Here is a 21402-nt window from a genome sequence, read left to right on the forward strand (position 1 = left end):
TAATAGTTAAATTTGATTATTATAAGTATTTTTTCATCTTCAGCAAAATAGGTAAATTAACTTCTTTTTTTCTTGTAGTGTGAATAGTAAATACGCTGAAGCTATTCACACTACAAATAATTTTTTTATTATTTTTTTCTCTCTTCGTCCCCCTCCGCCTCTCTCTCATCTAGTTCTCTAATCCTCCCCTAATGAAATAAAAATAAAGTGTAGAATAATAAAATAGAAATAAGAGTTTTACGTGGTTTGGTCTATAACCTACGTTCACAAGATAAAGCTATAAAAGTTATATTATGCTCTTATTTCTCTTGATGAATTTACAACACATGAGGCTCCTATTTATAGGAGAATTTGGGAGAGCTTAGATATATAAGTATAGTAATCACCATCAAATCCAATACAATCAAATAAATCAGATTTGAAGGTATTCAAATCTGAATTATAGGAGATACCAATAATTCTTATAAATCTTAGAAATTAAATCCCTTAATATACTCTAATGTTCCCTTCTCAAACTCAAGGTGGAACAATCTGGAAGCTTGAGTTTACAATAAATAATTATTCTTCTTCTCCTCCTTTGTTTTTTATATTTTATTTTTTGCTAAAGATGACAACGATCACGATGATCGACAGCGATGACTAAAGGCGATCGGCGACGGTGATTAGAGATTTGCCTTAAATTTCAATAGGTCAACTATATATGAGTCAAAATCAAAGTCAATTATGGGCTAAAATGAGCATGAATTTTAAACAATACCACAAATGTCAAAATGATGGGCCAACTATAGGTTGAAATGATCATGTATTTTAAATAATACCACAAAAGCCTTAAAATAGACCAACTATGTGCCAAAATAAGAGCCAACTATGTGCTCAAATGAGAGCCAAATAAGGGCTGAAATGGGCCTAAATTTTGAATAATACCACAACGTTTGAATAAAAATAGACCAACAAATTACCAAAATAATATGGGCAACTTGGCCTCTTTTGTTTTGTTTTTTTTTTTTCCTCGATTTCTTTTTTTTTTTTTTTTTTTTTTTGGATGAGTCAAAAATTTTAAAAAGTTCAACCAACTGTACACGCTAGTAAGCACTAGCCCAAAAACCTCAAGAAGATGATACTATCTAGAACGACCTATACAGTCATTACTACAGGAAAGCAACAAACCTGTATCAGCAACTTCTGTAAATTCCAACTAATTACAAGTTCTATACATTTATCTAGATTCTTAAAAGATCCCTTAGTAAGGATTCGAGTATGAACTTCCCATGTAATCTGTTTAACCATAGTTTCCTCAGTTCTCAGATTGCTGCTGTGCACCAAAGCATTTCTTTGTTGCCAAAGATGATAAATGCATGCACCTAAACAAAGTTTACCAAGACTAGCTTGTAAACCTTTCCCCTTGAGTGTAGCAATGCTCCAGGTCATAACCTTCTCCCATTCAAACGGAATGTCAGTAAAGAGGCAAGTAGACATCAAAGTCGTTCATATCCTCAAACTAAATCCGCATTGAAAAAAAAGATGCTCCTGACTTTCATGACAAACATGACAAAACAAGCAAAGCACATTGCCAGTATATCCCCAACTACTCATCCGGTATTTAGTCACTATAGCCTCTCTAAAAACCAAACATAGAAAGAAAGAATGCCGAGGGATGGCTAGAGGGTGCCAAACCAACTTCTACCACGCAACAACCGGGAGTTTTACTCGCAACTGATCCCAAGTAGCTGCACAAAAATAAGCACCATTAGGAGAGTGCCAAACAGCCAAATCCTCACCTCCAATAAGAATCACAGGCAGCCTACTTTGAATTTCCACAATAGTATTGGACCGGGCAAATGGCCAGTACCAATCCCTACCCTTAATGATCTTAGACACCTTAGCATCAAGGGGAATACTTGAGTCATGCACTGCACGGGAGCCAAAACAATCCAGCAGATAACCGGTAGGATGCCACTTATCATGCCAGAAGAAAATCTGAGAACCACTCCCTACTTTGAAGCTCAAAAATTGTTTAGCAATATTTCGAAGTTTCAGCAACTTCTTCCAACACCAAGAGCAATCATTGGGGGTAGAAACCTGCCAAAGGCTTTTTAACCCATAGATTTTTCCTCTTTTTTTTTTTTTACTCTCTCTTTCTCTCTCTCTTTTTTTTTTTCTCATTTATTTTGCTTTTCTTTTCTTGTACATCAACAATAACCGGAATAAAAAATAAAATAAAATAGAAAACCTTTAAGAGAAAATAAAACGAAGCCAGTTGTATGATATTTCTTTGGCAAACAAAGCCAAAAGTAATATCCTTAGGCCTACGAAGATTCTCTCGCCAACGATAATGGAGAAATTTCACCTTCTATATATATATATATCACTGCTCTCTCGATCAGACAAAGGACGATTCTAACTAGCATAAACGAAATAGAAAGGCAACTAATTAAGAGCAACGACACTTTCTTTTTATTTTTTGAAAAATGAAAGAGAGCAAATCAAAGAGCAATATAGGGGCGAAAGCGCAGATTTAGGATTGAGCGCTGGCGTTAGCGTAGAATTCTGATAACATAAAAAAAAAAAAATAATAATGAAATAAAAATAAAGTGCAAAATAATAAAATAAAGACATGAGTTTTACGTGATTTGATCTTTTGACCTAGATGAATTCACAACACATGAAGCTCCTATTTATAAGAGAGTTGGATAGATTTTAGGTAGATAAGTATGGTTATCACATCAAATCCGATACAATCAATCAATTAGATTTGATTACCTTTAAATCTGATTTATATGAGATAACAATAATTATAATAAATCTCTGAATTCAAATCCCATAATATACTATAACATCTCTCTTATGGATTATTAGATCTTGTTTGGGTGTGTGATTTTTTTGTATTATATTATACTATTCTTTACTATATTCAAAAATTGAGAATACCGAATAAATTTGTTTTTTAAAATTATGTTTGGATGGTTTAAAACTTGTGACAAAATTTAAAAAAAGAAAATTGGATAAAAGTTAAAAAAGAATAATATATAATAAAAAAAACAAGTGTCATTCAAACATGCCCTTAATATTTTCATTAACTATTTATTTCTTCCCTTTTATAAATAATTAAAAATTGCTAAGTTAGTGCTCCAACATCTCCTCCCACTTCTCTCCCTATAATATTTTTTTTTGGACCAAAAAGTCAGCACTGTCCTTTCTCCATCTTTCTGTGCACGGATTTATTGGGGCGGCATAGGCCATCTTCCCTTCAATTCCTAAAAATTTTAAAAAATAAAATAAAATTAGCCTACCAACAAATTTTTTTTTGCTCCTAACCCTTGTCCGTAAGGGTTTTTGGCTCCGTCCCTTCTAATGTGACAGTACATATGACACTTATTACGCTAACTATTAAAATGATGTAACAATTCACATGGCTCGAGAGTGCTACATAGGCAACGTAACTAAAGAGTGGCCAGACCACCCATTCTCGTTTGAGGGGATTGCCAACCACCCTAAGAAGGTGGATCATTCCGCCCCTCCCTTGGGGGTAAGAGTATGGTTGATCACTTCCACCGAATCCTCGAGGTGTCGCACCAACCCTAGCCTAGAGCCATCGGGAATGGTTCAACCGTCCCATAATTGGCCATGAGGAGCGGCCAAACCACCCCCCGAAACCTTTGGAAATGGTGCAAGTGACATGGAAGAGAGGGCTAGGGCTAGGTGTTTGATGTGGTATATACCAAGTGGACCGTCAAGTCAATTTGTAAGGAAATATAGTAAAGAGTAATGTTAAATACTTGTCGTTATTCAAAAACTATCTCACAACGTTGACGCAGTAGCCACAAGCAATCCTTAGAGTGTTTTTTTTTTTTTTTTTTTGGATAAGGGCTTGTCTAAAGGTCGGTTGAGATTGCTACATCAATATTATGAGATAAAAATGTAGTTTCTAACATTACTCTATAGTAAGATGTGTTGGACTCCAAGCAATTTCCAAGGATAATTATAACGAACTTATCATTAGTAAGCAGAAAATCCAAGTCATCTAATCTAACTTGAACACTGTATATCTTTATTCGCTAATAAGCAAAACGAAACAATTCGGTAAGCATCCTTATGTATCACACTGTGATAATCACAGTAAGTTCTAATTATCATTAAAAGACACATTAGGCAATGACATTGTGGTGGAATCCAATGGGCCTAGGCCCGTCTAAATCGTAACTCGTATTTCACAAGCGGGCCCATTTACTCTCGGCCTCCCATTTTCTCCCGCCTGTAGGCCCCGTTGCTTTTAGGGTTTTAGAAGCGCGCGTGAGCTACTCAACGATTGCAGACTTTGCAATCTTTCAGATCACAGATGGCTTAGTCACCGAAAAGTCAATCTCTCTCTCTCACACTCACTCAATGGATCCTTCACAATTGCAATCCAATGAACTAGAGCAATTTATCGCGGTAAGTTAACTCAATCTCTGTATTTCGTTGTTTTCTTTGTGTTTGGTTTCTCAGAAAACTGAAGTACAGGAAAAAGAAAATTTTCTCTAATATTCTCTCTTTTACTTCGTGGGATGTTACCATGAGTGATTATTTTTAGGTTAAGACATTCGTTTTGTTCGGTCAGATGTCAGATGTCATAATAGTCTATCCATTTCATTTGAAATTGAAATAATCCTCGACATATAAAAAGAAAAGAAAATATAATTAAAGCAAAATGACTCTTCTCTTAGAAAACCAAAAGGAAATTAAAATAGGAAAATTTGATAAACTTAATAACATGATCAGAGTGCTAACGCCTCTGCAACTCTTCATCTCTTGCGCCGGCGTTCTCTTAGACAGGCGGACTGGATCCTCCAGTCGCGGGAGATTCGGGGGAGTCCTCTACAAACTGTGAAAGCCACTCGAGCTCCGCCACATCATCAATCTGCACACCAGACTCAGAAGTCTGAACAGTGAGAGATCAAAGAACCTTTTTAGAAAGAAAAGCAAATTCTAAGGTTAATCTACAAAAACAGATGAGATGAGTATCAAGATTATGCGAGGCTTATTCATCATAAGATGAAAATAAATAATAAAAAGAAATATGGCGGTTAACATAAATAAGCATCACATCATTTTGTACACACAGTAAAAGATTTGATATAAACATTAAGAAAAATTAAAATTAAAATAAATAAAATTTGATAAGAAAATAAACACGAAAATTAAACAGAAGGCGTGGTGTGGTACTTACGGGAAGGCAGAGGGCGTTGAAATCCTCCATGAAAATCTGCAAATTCTTGGACTTTATTAAAAACCCAACTGCTTCTTCATTAAATTCCATCATGAAGCCCAACTTGATCAGCTCAGCGAGTGCACCAATATAATTGCTGTTCTCCCATAACAAAACCTCAGATATTGCTTCAGAAAAATATGTAGCATATTCGATGATGTTCTTGTATCCACCAGACCTGTCCAGCTTCTGTGCTACAAACTTTGAAGTCTCTCTGTACCAAAGCATTACTCGCCTAGATTTTGCTTTCACAATTTCCCCAGAAGAAAGAAATAAACTATAGTTTACAGTAATGGGTTCAACTGTCTCAAGGAAAGTAATATTCAGAAGCCTTTTGATAGCCTCATGCCTCGTTTCCATTTCGATTTCCCTTGTAGGATCTGCTAGAAAACCAAGGATGAGTCTCACCAGCCCTTTTTTAAGCACTGTCTCCTTTGGGTTCACTTGGTTAAGATGAGCAACATCCACTGATTCTTCCTTTTGCACTGATTCAGATATTGTGCGAACCCCAATTTTCCTGTAAGTTTCAAGCAATTTTCTCCGAGGTAAAGAAGGCAAGCTTTCCCGAGGGTACCATACAAATATAGGTTGAGGACAAAACTGTTCAAAAAGATCCTTCAGTTGAAGATCGTCAGCAATGAAAACATCAAACTTGTTGGACAGCAAAATTCTGTCTGAGCCTGAACCAACAGGTAATTTCACCAAGCTACCAGTCAGAGTTTCCTCAGTTTTTTGACTCCAGTTCTTCGAAACATACACCCAGAACTTACAACAGTCAGCATGAGACAATGGTTGTCCTGAACTTTCCCAAACCTTCCAAAGCTTGCAGTAATCATCAACAGAAGGATTGTGTCTAACATGGAAAGCATTGGAGAAAAAGCTAAGTAACTTTTGCTCATAGTGTTTCTCTAAAACCTGAAGCTGCAAATTGAAGAGACCATCCTCGTCATGCAAAACGCATTCTATGGGGCTGACCCACTTTCCAATCTGCCTTTCATTTGGAATCCAAATCCTTTTGGTAGCTTCACTGTCTGGCTTCCAATTAAACTCGCTCAAGTAGTTGTATATGCGAACTATAGTGGAAAATTGATCAAGATGGAAATCAAGGTGGCTGGAAATCAACGGGCATCCTTTTTCCACATCAACAGTAACCCCAATTGCTCGGAGCTCTTCTTTGTAGGATGTAATACCAGAACCATAAAAACCTTCATCAATAAAAGATCCATCTGTATGCTTCAGATAAGAGCCCCAACGGGAATTGAACAATAAGCACTGGGCTGGAGGCCTATAACCAACATGGGTCTTCAACCAGTTTTGAGAAACTTCTTCCCAGAAATGGACCGGAAATGAATAATTCCTATCCTGGAGTAAAATGCGGATGCATTCCAGCAGTTTAAACACATTTCCAGGAGTTACGCAAGAGTGATCCTGGGGAAAATAAAGACCAGCAGCTACCATCTTCACACCATCTTTGATATCAACAACCACACCCATCATCTTCAGCTCTTCCATGTATTCATGAATGACCTTGCCATAATAGTTGTCACTATCATCTATGAAAGGGAGGAGAGTAATTGGAGAAATTGATTGCCAATCTGGCCCAAACAAAATGCAATTACTTGGAGATCTATAAACACCAAGCCGAGTTCGCAACCACTTCTCCTCACGGATGCATTTCATAAGATATGAAGGAAACTCAAAAGGAGTGTGCTTTAGCTGTCTATAACATGACAGGAAAGACACAAGAGTTTCTTTTGTCATGGAAGACGCGTGCTGCCTGAAACAGTGAACAAATACTTGGACCGCATTCTCAAAATCCACCTTCACCCCTGTTTTCTTCAACTCGTTTCTGTAAGACGAGATGCTGCTTCCATAAAAACTTTCATCAATCAATGGGAAACCTCTGAAAACCTGTAGGATGCAACCCCATTGAGGGTCAAACAAGAAACATTCTCCTGGAGAACTGTAACCGATGTTTGTCTTGAAGCATTTCACACCATTCAATGCCTCCATGAATTTGTTGGATGGTCTGGAATGACGTATACATTCCAGGATCAAAAGAACTGCCTCAGCTGTCAGCGAAGTCAAGCGTGAAGATGACCTCAAGTTGTCTACAACAAGGTTGTAACTTTTACAGAATCCAATTAACACACCAAGCGACTTTAGCTCCTCCTTAAAAGCTAGGATTTCATCCCCATAGTAATGTATATCAATGAAGGGGATGGCACTGATTTGAGATGCAATTCTCCATTCTCCGTCATACAATACAGATCCAACTGGAGATCTGTCACCACAGGATGTCCTTAGCCATTTTATGTCTTTGATACTGTTGACGAATTCGTCCAAAGGAAGAGAATTTTCCCTCAAGAATCTGATGAAATTAAGGACAGAAAGCACAAGGCCTCTAGTTAAAGTCGAGGAAGTTGTAAGAGACATAAGATGCTTCCCAATAAATTTACATGCTTCCCCGTACCGAAACATGACTCCAATTGTCTTCAGCTCTTCATTATACTCATTAATTCTATCTCCATAAAAACTTTGATCAATCAATGGAATATCAACGAGCACTGATCCATTCTGCAAAATGTTTCCCAATGAAGAGGAAAACACAAATGACTCAGATGGTGGCCTGTAACCAGAATAACCATTGGCAGTAATTTTCAGCCAGCTACCTTCCTTTATGCATTTCAAGAACTTCTCTGGAATGCAAGTTCGAGTCTGTTTCAGGTTTCGAATCCAATCCAACAACAGGAATGCATTTTCATTGGTAAGTGGAGCAGAAACAGCAGGAATTGCAGAATTGGGAGGAGATATATAAGGGATGTCAGAAGCTGCAACATGAGTTTTAAGGAACTCTAAGAGCTGTTCTCCAGAAGTAAATTCACCTGCAAAACGACCTGGATGCAAGTAGTCTTGTCCTAACTCAACATAGCCTTCACCTCTCCATGGATTCGAACCAACCAATCCCACCCATTTGCTTCCATTAGCAGGGACAAGAACCCCTTTCCTTTGGGTGGTTAGATTCCCATAGTTATCTACGAGCGGCATAGATCGACACAAGTTATCCACCTCCCATTTTGAAAGATGATTCTTCGAGAAAGAGTGATATAAGAAGTGAACAAAAGCAATAGCAAGCTTCCGGTCTTCTTTGAGATAATAATTTAGGTGAACTGCATAGTCATACACTTTCACAACACTAATCTTCACATGAGCTTGAAGCCACTCCCTCACCGCCAAAGAGGAAAAGATAGCTTCTTGCGTGCTTTTTGGCATAAAAAAACGACTACCCACACATCTGAATTCCCTGTTCCAATCAATCAGCCATGACGCCAGATGATTCTGTTGCGATAAAGAGACAACCTTCTGCCACTTCCCAGGTGTGCATTCATTTATGCTGCACAAAGACACATGCCCATCAGGACCCACATATTTTATTAGTGGTATGTTCCTGATGTTGGTGTTGCCGAATTTAGACTTCCAATTATCAGCAACAAATAGTAAAATCTCCATATACAGTTCTTCTGACACTCCTGCAACGAGATTAGAACTCCCGATACACTTGACATACCAGTTGTCGTTGACTGGCTCCACTCCTAAGAAACTCAATATGTGATCATACTCATTTCTATCAAATGCAGAACTCAAAATATAACTTCCATGAGATGAGAGATCAAGCAAGCTCACCCCTTGATTCTTTGCCTTCTCTAATATGTTCCAGAAAGCAGGCACAAGCCTACCAACTTCGCGAGGTTTATGAAAAAATTTCTGCGTTGTGTACGACTCACTTGGAACAATATTTTCTTCGACAAGCTTTGCTTTGATCGACTCCCTGACGATATTCAGCTCCTTGTAAGAAGAGCTGTTGACTGGAATGAACTTGAACATGGGAGCCAAACTAGATACTGGAGCATTTTCTGAGGCTTTGATTAGCGAGACCAAAGCATTTATAAAAGCAGAGGGCACACAATCAAGTATCCCTTTGTTCCACTTGTTGTCCAAGAGGATAGTTTCCCTTGATGATGCAAGAAGAAAATCTGCCTGGATTATGAAGGGAAAGTTAGTGACCATCTCTGTGGGAAGAAATGCATAGACCCCAGGTGAGCCAATCCCTCTCAGGAGACGCTCTTCAAATGGAAAAGCCAACGTAATCACCAACTCGTCTACTTCCATTCTCCTTTCCACTTTGTTTTCGTACTTGACAGGAAACTTTTGCTTCCACATGTAGTAACTGCATTCTTTGACGGAACCCTCATCCTTCTTTTCATCGGTTGAGAGATGGAGTGTGTAGGATTCAGCATTAATGCTCTTCTTCGTCACAAAGTCTGTCTCACTCGTAACAGCTATTGCACTGACGGTACTGAGTCTACCATCCTTATTATGTTCCCTGAGCGAAAACCGCTTTATCTTTGCGAGGAACAACAGAACTTCAGGATGAATGCTAGAGAGCTCGTCCTTCACAGGTTCGACCTTATCCGGCTTCAGAGGTAGGACTATTGTTGTCGTTGGAAAAGTATTTCCAGAACCATATATTTGCTTTATGTCGGAAAGAGTTGGGTTCTCCTCCACCCATTCAGGCACAATGTACCCAAGCTTGCAATGTGGGCAAGGCTCTTCGTTGAACCGAATCTGATATCCATTGCTGAATATGTATGGCTGAGCAGTAACCAGAAAGACACTCTTGAATCCAATACCTGGATATGTTAACCAGAAATAAGTCAGCTAGAGCAACAAAGAACATTCTAATTCATCAAAAAACAAAATAAATAAATAAAATAATAATAACAATAATAACAATTGTCCCCTGCATATATTTTGACAGTATAACACTTTTATGCAGTGTTTCAAATTTAAAATTGTAACAATTAGATGTTGCGCATAAACTAATCACTCAAATATTTATGTTCCTGCTCAGTCTTCTGTCCAAATCAACCAAAAAATAATCAAGTAATATGATACGGCCCGTACCTTTCTCTCCAATATAACCGCGTTTCCTGTTGCCTTTCTTGGTGGAGCGACCAACACTGCAAATGGAGTCTATATTTTTGGAAGAGAAACCTTTTTCATTGTTGAAAATCAGCAACGTCGCTGGAGCTCCCGTGGCCGTGATGTCCTGAGAAGTTATGATGAACTCAAGCGACGGATCCACATCCTCCAAGTAAGTATTGTCTTCCGCATTCTGGGGGAAAAAAAAAATCCACCTTTTCTAAATTCTAATTTAACAAAAATCATGGATTGAAATGCTCAGCTAAAAAAAATCTTATTTTGTACTGTTTTGTCAAATTTATAAATCGTATTAAAAATTTAATATTGATTATGTCTAAATATATTAATTAAAGACTATAAATTAATCTTAATTTGAATAATCATATATATATATATATAAAAGTCAACTTCTAACTTAAAATTGGCCTAGAATTATGACATGTGACGTGAGCCCATCATTTTTAAACACGAAACTAATCTTTTGAGTAAAAAACCGGTGAATTTTAAACGCTGAACCGGTTTTGTCATGATTTTAATAAATTTATTATCCTTTAATGAAAAGATCATTAGCGTAAATCTTCACGAGACCAAAATAAAGATGTTTTTGCGTTATAACATTAAGTTGTGAATTTTTTTAAAAAAAATTTAAAATTAAAAACTTTTCCTTATCGTGTGTGTATATATATAGAAGCCAAGTTTTAACTTACAAATCTGTCTAATATGCTGCCAAGTGTTCTTTACCATGTGTCACTCACATGATTTTTTTAAGCAACTTAACGTGACAAACATCTGTTAACTTGCCCAACCATCTGTTAACTTGTTGGTTTTCCTATCTTCTTGTTAGTTTTTGCTTGGTTTTTTCTGCTGTGAACAACATTGCTCTTGATTTTGGAGTTTTGTGTCTTTGATTTGTGAATTGGTTTAGTGGTCTGTTGGTGCTACTACAGAATGCCTTTGCCGAGCTGCTGCTTTTGGTTTTGGAAAATTGTGTTTCTGTATAGCTTGGTCCTATATTGTTGTGGTTCTTTTGTTTGTTTCTCTGTCGACTCTTGGACTCCCACGCCGATTTGAGTCTTTGAGAGATGAACAAAAGGATTAGAGATACTGGTTTGAGGGAAGAAGGGAGATCACCGACGTGCGTTAGGTTTGGGCGACTTAACAGACGTTTGTCACGTTAAGTTGCTTAAAAAAAAAATCATGTGAGAGGCACATGGTAAAGGATACTTGGGAGCATATTAGACAGATTTGTAGCAATTTTTTGCAAACTGATTTGCAAGAAATTCATGTCTGCAATATAATAGGTATCACACTGACGATATAAAAAATTCCTGTTAATTTTTTGTTTTATACTTTGATAATCAAAATCATAGTTTTCTTCTTGCTATTTTTTTTTATATTTATTTTCATTCTAAACTACACTTATAGGAACAAAGATTTTAACATGTTTTAATTTAGATAAATGTTTCTTGCACACACTTTGTACACAAAGACCTACATGGCACACACTAAAAAAAAAATTAAAAAAATAAGGGTCTTATGTTTTAATTCATTTGAATGTTTTATAAGATTTTGTTTTTCTTTTATGTAATTTACACGATTTTCACTTAATTTATGAAAGTGTTATTTTGCTTTTGAAAGAAAAAAAATGCAAAATTTTATTAGATTATTGTGCACAAAAGGAGTAAAAATGCTTTCAAAACATTAAAGAGTTTAAGCATTAAACCTGATGTAAGATGATTTAATTGATTGCATTAAATGTTGAGTGAAAGATTTTGTTTTATTTTGTATTTATTAAAACATGTTTATTTTGCTTCTTTTTTTTTTTTTAATGTTCAAAATTATATGTATTTTTTTTTTATTAAAACATAATGGTATTACATTAACAATATCAGAAACTCCTACTATTAATCATCCTATTAATGTTTTGATAATCAGAATTCAGGTTTTTTTCTTACTACTTTTTTCTTTTTACATTTCTTTCAATTTTAAACTACACATCTGGGAATATTTTAAATATTTTAATTTATATGGATTAAAACTAAAATTATAATTCTTTTGATAATAAAATTTTATGTGATTTATATATTCGTGCAATGTTATATGTGCAATGAAGATTTTTTTTTTTTTTTTTTAAGTTTTAAAATTAAATTATAATTAATAATCATGTACATTGCGCAGATTATGAGCTAGTTAATTTAATATAAGAGATTAAACCCCATATCAACCCACTAATTTTATTAAAGTTTTGTGTCAACGGATCGAGGATTGCACGTAAGGTTGTAATTGAGACAAACTTTGAGTATTGAATAGTCAAGTTTGATATATTTAAGTATGGGCCAATCTCAAGCTTTTTACTAAACTAAGTAATATGATCTAACCTTTTTTCTTTTTCTTTTTTTTTTTTTTTAAAAAAAAAATAGTTTTAACAAAATCCAAGTTATTCCTGAGTTGCTCAATTAATATACTAAATTATAATATAAAATAAATATAATTGTTATTTTATTTTTATAAATACATATTAAATTAAAATGAAATAAAATATATAAAAAAATTATTAAAGAAAAATGTAATTGAAGTAATTTGATAGATTATAAAAGAACAAAAATTTATAGATGATGCCTGAATCATTGGAATGGTGTAATTTTTTATTTTTTATTTTTTTGCTACATTGGACTGATGTAAATGAATGAACGCTAATATAACAATTCCCAAAATCTAGAAATGAAACTAAAAATAACCAAAATATGAAAATGAAGAAACAAAAGCAACACGATTTCGTAAAACCATGCATATGGAGACGGAGTCATCCTTTTCCTCAGCAACCAAACAAAGGGCACTAGCTAGAAGTCCACCGTATCACCATTAAAGAACCATCATATACTATTCCGGCCAGTTCACAAACACACAGATTACAGCATCAAGAAGTAAGCATGCAAACACAGACGCACACGCAGAAACATATTATAATGCGTGAGAGAATGAGTGAAGAACCTGAATGAGTTCCATGAGGAAGTGGACATCCTTGGCATAAAGTTCAGCAGAGAGGTTCTTCACGGCCTGGTGAAGATCTTCCGTCAATGGGTTCTCTTCCCCTCCAATAGAAAACTTTTTTCTACGTATCTCCTCTATATGTTCTCTCGCCGTCTCCATATCCGTACGTTACAAAAACCCGCACACAGAAAACCACAGCACACACGCAAAAACCAGATCTTAGCTTAGCGAGAGAGTGAAAGCAGAGTGACAGAGCATTGAATGAAACAGACACACATATATATATAGAGAGAGAGGCTGAGAAAGCTTAAGGAAGAGGGTATACACTAGTAATTCTCAACGAAGTCAAATAAAGGTCATGGGATCAATGTAATGTACAGAGAAAGAGTGAAGGCTATAGACAGTGAAGGCAAAGGTTAAAGGTCTTAGGACTGTACGGAGAGTCGGAAAGTGGGCTTTCCATGAGCTTTGGAGGCAGGAAGCTTAACGAAGAGGGTAAACTTCTCAACGAAGCTAACTAAAGACATATATATTGGGATTGTACAGAGAGCTTGTGAGAGAAACAGAGAGAGATTAAAAAATGAGAAAAAGGGATTGTACGGAGAGATCGAGATTTAAAAGAGAAAAAAGGGTAGTGGGGAGTGTGCGGAAAGTTAGAAAGTGGGGCGTTGCATGAGCTCTCCGATTCGACTACCGGTTCTTTTTCCAATGACAGTGGAATTCTAGTGGAAGACCGACGACAACTCGGCTTTTATTTTCTTCGATAAATTTTATTTTCTCTCGCCCTTTCTTTCTTTTTCATTCTCTTTCTCTTTCTTTCTCCCTATTTCTTTTACACTTTTTTTCACATAAAATAATATTTAAACGCAAGTAAATAATAGAATAAAAAATCTGTTAAAAAAAATAGTAACTAAAATAAATAGTTGTACTTTTTTTAATAAATATTTTAGCTATTATTGCTGGAGATACTGTAAGCATACAAAAATGAGTGATAATAGCTAAATTGATTATTATAAGTGTTTTTTTGGTCTTTAGCATAATAGGTAAAGTAACTTTTTTTTTTTTTCTGGTAGTGTGAACAATAAATACGCTTAAGCTATTCACACTCCAAATAATTTTTTTTTTTTTTTTTTCTCTCCCTCCCTCTTCACCTCTCTCTCATCTGGTTCTCTGGTCCTCCCTAAATAAAATAAAAATAAAGTGCGGAATAATAAAATAGAGACGATTTTTACGTAGTTCAGTCTATAACTTACATCCATAAGATAAAGCTTTAAGGGCTACATTATGTTCTTATTTCTCTTGATGAATTTACAAACATGAGACTCCTATTTATAGGAGAATTTGGAAGAGTTAAGATATATAAGTAATCACATTTGAATCTGATTTATAGGAGATACCAATAATTCATATAAATCTTAGAAATCAAATCCCCTAATATACTCTAATATCCCCCTCTCAAACTCAAGGTGGAACAATTTGAAAGCTCCGAGTTTACAATAAATAATTCTTCTTCTCCTCCTCCTTTGTTTTTTATATTTTATTTTTTATTTTTTGTTGAAGATGACAACGATGACTAAAGCGATCAGTGACGGTGATTAGAGATGCGTCTTAAATTTCAATAGGTCAACTATGAGCCAAAATCAAAGCCAACTATGGGCTAAAATGGGCATAGGTTTTAAACAATACACAAATGCCAAAAAGATATGCCAACTATGGACTGAAATGAGCACATGTTTTAAACAATACCACAAAGGCCATAAAATAGACCAACTATGAGCTAAAATAAGAGCCAACTATGGGCTCAAATAAGAGCCGAAGGTGAGCTAAAATGGGACTGAATTTTGAACAATCCCACAAAGTTTGAATAAAAATAGACCAACAAAGAGCCAAAATAATATGGGCAACTTAGCCTCTTTTGTTTTTGTTTTTGTTTTTTTTTTCTCGATTTCCTTTTTTTTTTTAACATATTGATAATAGCTTAAAAATGCATATTTTCTCTATTAAAATAAGCATTGTCATACTATGTTTTATTCTAATTTTTGCATTTTATATTTAATTGTGGAACATTGTTTAATTATTAAATTTGAGTTTAAATTGATATCAATGCAATGAATTGTATTTTTTTTTTTTTTGTAGGAATTACAAAGGAAATAAGAGGAGCAAATTTTGAGATAATATTTTGTTTAAGTTGAAGAGCAGTTTGCAGGCTTTAAGAAGGAAATAAAGCAGCTAGTGCGGCACAAAGAACTGAGAAGCAAATTCGTGATTCTCTCCAAGATTGGTGCCACGTTTTTCTCTAGTAAGATATATCCTGAATTGGAAAGGAAGTGTTATAGAGGATATTTTGTTAGATGTTTTAATTATCCAGACGTGCATACGCCGATTATTTCTAGATAAATAAATTAAAATAATATATATATAAAACAGCAGAACCAAGTCAAGATTCTTTCCAAATACTTGCAAAAAACGTGAGACGTGAAGACAGATTTTTTTCAAGGAGCAAAATTGGAAAGGGCAACACCAAGAGACACGTACATTATTTCCTTAATAAGAGGCCACCGATTCTTTCCTTAACAAGAGAGCATCGAGGCCTTAGGTCATGCACTTTATATATATCATGTTTTGCTTTTGTTTGGGGGAAAGCAAAGAGGGGCAAGCATGGAGAATTTTTTGGCAGTTCTGGAAACTTTCAACTGGTTTTGTTATTTGTTATTTATATTTTCATAAATATGAGTGACTAAATCTCTAGCTAAGGCTAGGAGTGAAGCTTAGTATTTTTATTATGTGTTCTTGAGACTATGTTATTTGTTTTTAATATATTAATGATTAAATGTTGGGAATTATTTTTTATTTTTTATTTTTTATTTGAGAGTAATTAAATGAGACAAGTTTATTTTGATTCATTATAATTTTTGTTTATATCAAATACTTACTTTGTTTGATTTGATATGATTCGAAAATATATTGAATGTTTAATTTATTGTGTCATATTTTTTAAATCAATTTCTCAATTAACTCATGTTTAATTTATTTCATATTTATCTTGCGTTTAATTATTTTATTTTTCAATTAAGAGAGTTAATTTTTTATATAGTTGAGTTAAAAATACACGTATCAAGAAGAATATGTAATAAATTTGTTGGTGGACATGCGTCGCCTTTTCAGTTTCGAAAGGAAAGTGGAATTCTAGCGGAAAAGAGCGTTTACTGTCTTGGGTTGGTGGCATCGGTGCCACGCCTCTGCAAAAAACGAAGGTAATTAATTAGAGGTATTGATTTGCATGAGATTTCTGATTCGCTCACTTGGGTCTTGGCCTTTTCATTTTTCCAAAGAAGAGTGGAATTATGGTGGAAGACCAAAGGCCACTCGGCTAGCTAGCTAGGCTTGTTGTGCATATATGGTTTTAATGGAATTTTTTGGGAAATTTTAAATTTTAATTCTTAAGTTTCCGTGCTATTTAAATTTAGTGTATGAGTTTTTAATTTAGATAATTAAGTCCCTTCATCAACCCACCGTTAATGCAAAAATTAGCAGATCGAGTCCAATACAACTTCTTCAAGTTGGATGTGGATGCAGATACAGATACAGATAAAGATATTACTAATAACCGTATTTACATTCACATCCGCACAGTTATTATTCACTATTTACATATGAGGTAATTGGCGTTTTGAATTACTAACAGAAGTTGCGAAAATGGATTGAAAAATCATGGAATGATTAATTTCAAATCCGCAAAAAACTTAAGCAGCAAAAGTTGATTTTTAAAAAGTAAATGACTGATTTTAAATCGTGCATTGACTTGGAGATTTATTATACATTTATCCAAAAGGGTATTGATTTCGGACTTTGATGAGCTTTCTGATTTAAGTCCCTATAAAAGTTATTCTCATTTTGTTCTTTGACTAATCCAATGTGAGTGTTCTAAGTTTTCTTTTGATTCTAACTAGGTTCATTTATCAACCTATTGTTCAATTAATTAACAGTATGCCACATCAAACCCAAAAAATTTTGTTCAATTTTGTCCAATGGGTCTCACATTTTTCCTATTCTCTGCAATGATGCAAGCAATCTATTTTCTCACTAAGGTCTCATTGTTCTATCTACACATGCCTGATGCCTCTCACATCTTTCTTTCCTTCACTAGACCATCCTTTCAAATTGGATTTCTTCTTTCCTCATTTTACTCCTTTTTTTGGTTGTTGTTCTTCAAAGACAGACTAGTGTTGGCCCAAGTGAAAGGATGATAGTGGAGAAAAACGGTGATTTTCCTGCCAATAATTTCTTATTTATGTATAAAATAAACTTATGCTCTTTAGGATATATATAGTCATGTTTCAGGTGCTAATTTATAGTTTTTTTTTTTTTTGTAAGCTTATGAAAATTTGCTTATCCTCTTCGTCAAACCAAGACCATCTATTTACAACATCCTTCGTTGTCAAGAGTGAGTCGGGACTCAAGATTAACTTATGCTTTAAACATCTTTATGGAAAAACTACAAGACTAGCTTGGTTCAACTCAGAATACATATAACTTTTTATTTTTGCATCAGCCAAAACCCAAAAAAGCCACATCATATCAAAAATGTTTTAGGTTTTTCCTCGTGATTTTAAGTTGCGCCATTAACCGACAACTTAAACCTATATATTGATCGAGCATATTAAATATGTAAAATATAATTTGAACCACAAAATAAATTCTCTCTATTTTTTGAAAGGGAAGAGAATTATAATCCGTGGTTCACTTCTCGAAGTCCTACCAAAAGGAAAATTATAAATAACTTTCTTATCTTTATTGAGCAGAGGAGGATCCAAGTCATCATAACTTGATCAATGTATATCTTTATTGATTAATAAGCAAAACCAAACGATTCAGTAAGCATCCTTATGTATCATGGTACAAGTTCTAATTGTCGTAAAAGAATAAATAAATAAATAAATTAAAATCTAATTGTCGTTAAAAGACACATTAGGCAATGTGGGTGATCCCGGTGGAATCTATTGCGCCTGGTCCTGGGCCTGGGCCTGGGCCTAGGCGTGTCAAAATCGTAATTCGTATTCCGTAATCGGATTTAGTCTCGGACCCTTGTCTCAACTTCTGCGGCTTGTAGGGCCGTAAGCCTGTTTCTTTTAGGGTTTTAGAAGCGCGCGTGAACTACTCAACAATTGCGGTCTTTTAGATTTCAGAGGGTTTAGCCAATAGCCACCGAAAAGTCAATCGCTCTCTCTCTCACTCACTCGATGGATCCTTCACAATTCCAATCCAACGAACTAGCGCAGTTTATCGCGGTAATTTTTTTGATTCTCTCTCTTTTTTCTTTTTCTTTTTGAATTTCTTGGTGTTTGGTTTCTCAGAAACTTGATTTAAAGGAAAGAGAAAATCTAATATTATCTATTTTTACTTCGTATGATGTTACAATGGATGCTTATTGGTTGTTAGGCCTGCTTGGTTTGTTGGCTCATAAGCTGGTTGTCTGGTTACTGGAACATTATCGTATGATTTTGAGTGTATGGTAGGTACTTGGGCCTATCTGGGAAAATCAAAGACTCGTTTTTTTTGTTGTTGACCCATAAGTTTGTTCTCTGGTTTCCGGAAGATTATACTGTGGTTTTGAGTGCGCTTGGATGTTCCAAGTGGAGGATTTGACGAAAAGGATCCTCTTAAGAATGTCTTATAAAGGCTATGGTTGGTTCAATTTAAAGAAGTAAGGGGGGGGATTGCATTGCATTTGCATATTTGGGTTTCTTGTTGAATAAAGTCCTTACCCAAAAGAAAGAAAAAAAAAGGTAAAGAGAATTTGGTTTGAAGATTAGAGCAATAATTGTACTTAATTTTTAGCTGGCTGTTTGATTAGATGATATCTGAAGTAGATGGTTTAATCCTTGGTGTTGCGTCCAGGGCGGAACTAGGATTTTTGGTGAGGGGGGATGGAATTTTTTTTTTTTGGGGAGACAAACTTGCATAAATACAAAAGCATATAAATATTTAAAATCTTTATATATTTGTGTTTGTACATATTAATATTAAATAAAAGCATTGAAGTCTTACATTTAATCTCATGGCATTACAAATACATAGTGGTATAAACAACTAGCATAATAGCTAAAAAAAAAAACTCGCAAAAAAACTAAACATAATCTATAGGGTCCAATAAAAATGATACTTATGATCGTGAACTCTTTTTCCTAACAATCCCTTAAAGCTCCAAATAACAATGCTATGAGTCGAGCCAAACAAATGATTAAACCATTTAACTTATGATGCCAAAAAAAATATTGTAAACCCAAATGACTGCAAAATTACTACTCAAAAAATTGATTGTTGGTTAGAGACTTCACTTAGAATAACTACTCAAAGAACCCAAACCATTAAACTTTTTTCTTTTGCATCTTCAGAGTCCTAAACCAAATTGAGTTTCTAGTTAGAAGCCAACTAGAATATGGAAGGAAATTAAATGAATGGGGTATTTTAGATTTTTGGTGTTAAAAGATGGGGCAAAACTAAAAAAAAATAAGTTAAAAGGGGACACAAATATTATTTTGGGGGGGACAAAAGTATCATTTTGGAATAACAAAATTATTTTTTGGGTATATTTAAGGATATTTTTCAAAATTTTGGGGGGACGAATCCAAGACGTGGGTCCGCCCTTGGTTGCGTCCATTGCTGGATCAGAATATTGATTAAGTGGTTGAATTCAACTTTTCCTGCGAGATTATGGTTATTATTATTATGGTATAAGAGCAGGTGATTCTGAGTTTGAACCTAGACCCTAACTCTATCTCCATATTTGTTGAAGGAAAGTTTGAGTCTATACGTGAGAAAAGTTTTAAACAATTGAATTTTTTCTTTTGTACCGGTTTAAACTTATAGGTTAAGTAGTAATTTATCGTACATTTCTTTTGTTCATGCTTCTTAAGTGTAGAAAGTATTAAACGATCAAATTTTATCTTTCCTATTAGCTTAAGGTTTTAGTTTAAATGGTAATTTATCATACATTCCTTTTGTTCCTGCTTCTTATGTAAGATATCTGTATGATTTAAGACCAACTCTCCTCTGTATAGCTTTTGGACACTGATTTAGCCCATTATGGATTTGACTATTCTAGGAACAACACATTTTGAGATCAAGAATAGATAATGGTGGTGGTAGTGCTGATGATTATTATTATTGTTATAGTTAATAGTAAGTCATACTAGTACCAAGTTGCGCGTATCAAGTATGTGATTCTTTTCCGAGTAAGTTCATGTTGGGACTGACTCTAATCTGTATAAGTTTTGGACACTGATTTGGCCCTTCATAGACTCAACTCTAGCAAGAAGGTATGTTATGAGATCAATGACACATACTAGTGGTGGCGATTGTGATAATGGTTATTATTGTTATCACTATTAGTAAGTCTTATTAGTCCCAAGTTGCATTTACAATTTATTTGATTCTTTTGAGTAACTTACGGTGGCTATGCAGCAAGAGAAGGAAAGAGCCATGGTTAATGAGATGGTAGCAAAGCTCACAAATGTTTGCTGGGACAAGTGCATCACTGGTACACCCGGGAGCAAGTTCAGTTCCAGTGAGTCTAGTTGCCTTTCAAACTGTGCTCGGCGTTATATGGATTTGAGCGTCATTATCATGAAACGCTTCCAGAACATGCAGTGAAGGTCTAGGAGCATTGATGTGCTATCTCAATTACAAGATGTAGTCTTTTTTGCCTGTGTCCTTAGTTTAATCATCAGCTGAAGATATTTTGTATTTTTGGAAGTAAATCTCATTTCAATTTCATGAAAATATTCCATTAAGATGTCTTTCAATTTTATAGTACTCTACAATCAATTTCGTGAGCATTCCATGATGAATGAATTGCTAGCGTTTGTGGACCTTGTGGTGGTTAGTTGCAGTGTTAAGCTTATCATCTGCTGCTTGAAGGCTTGGTGGCTGTGAGGAAGCCACGAAATTTGATTATGAATAAACCCTTTTTCGTGATGTTGTGTGCTAAAAGTTGTATGGTGTTGCAAATGTGAATATTTTATGGTTAATTTAATAGCAGCATGCACTCTAGCGTTTTGAGTGGAAATTATCAACCAAGAAATGTTACTCATATTTTCACTTTAAGAACTGAAAGAGCATACTTCCTGACATGACATGGCATTAAAAATAGGAATTAAAATGCGAGCGGATAATAACTGCTT

The 21402-nt window shown here is 34.8% G+C and overlaps 2 protein-coding genes and 1 long non-coding RNA gene across 6 annotated transcripts; 2 read left to right on the plus strand and 1 right to left on the minus strand.

Annotated features, from left to right (window-relative positions):
• The first annotated feature begins 4296 nt into the window (after window positions 1–4296).
• Window positions 4297–16473, plus strand: LOC133875935 (uncharacterized). Of its 2 annotated transcripts, XR_009901509.1 has the most exons (4): window positions 4297–4431; window positions 10158–10400; window positions 15356–15518; window positions 16385–16473. It is a non-coding gene; the product is annotated as an uncharacterized LOC133875935 (long non-coding RNA). The 2 variants fall into 2 exon arrangements; XR_009901508.1 differs by lacking the exon at window positions 16385–16473 and having other exon boundaries at window positions 15356–16083.
• On the minus strand, window positions 4655–13587 carry LOC133875934 (uncharacterized). Of its 3 annotated transcripts, none has more exons than XM_062314212.1 (4): window positions 13220–13587; window positions 10211–10421; window positions 5207–9936; window positions 4655–4897 (listed from the first exon to the last, which is right to left on the minus strand). In XM_062314212.1, exons 1-4 carry the CDS (start codon window positions 13376–13378, stop codon window positions 4805–4807), a joined length of 5193 nt encoding a protein of 1730 aa, XP_062170196.1. In that variant the 5' UTR covers window positions 13379–13587; the 3' UTR covers window positions 4655–4804. The 3 variants fall into 3 exon arrangements, with proteins under 3 accessions (XP_062170196.1, XP_062170195.1, XP_062170197.1); XM_062314211.1 differs by having other exon boundaries at window positions 4655–4918; XM_062314213.1 differs by having other exon boundaries at window positions 4802–4942.
• Window positions 16474–18343: 1870 nt separating the features above from the next.
• Window positions 18344–21090, plus strand: LOC133875451 (mitochondrial import inner membrane translocase subunit TIM8). Its single transcript, XM_062313595.1, has 2 exons — window positions 18344–18507; window positions 20684–21090. Exons 1-2 carry the CDS (start codon window positions 18460–18462, stop codon window positions 20870–20872), a joined length of 237 nt encoding a protein of 78 aa, XP_062169579.1. The 5' UTR covers window positions 18344–18459; the 3' UTR covers window positions 20873–21090.
• The last annotated feature ends 312 nt before the right edge of the window (window positions 21091–21402 follow it).

This window comes from Alnus glutinosa, chromosome 8 (assembly GCF_958979055.1).
Source record: "Alnus glutinosa chromosome 8, dhAlnGlut1.1, whole genome shotgun sequence".
Taxonomy (NCBI): Eukaryota; Viridiplantae; Streptophyta; class Magnoliopsida; order Fagales; family Betulaceae; genus Alnus; species Alnus glutinosa.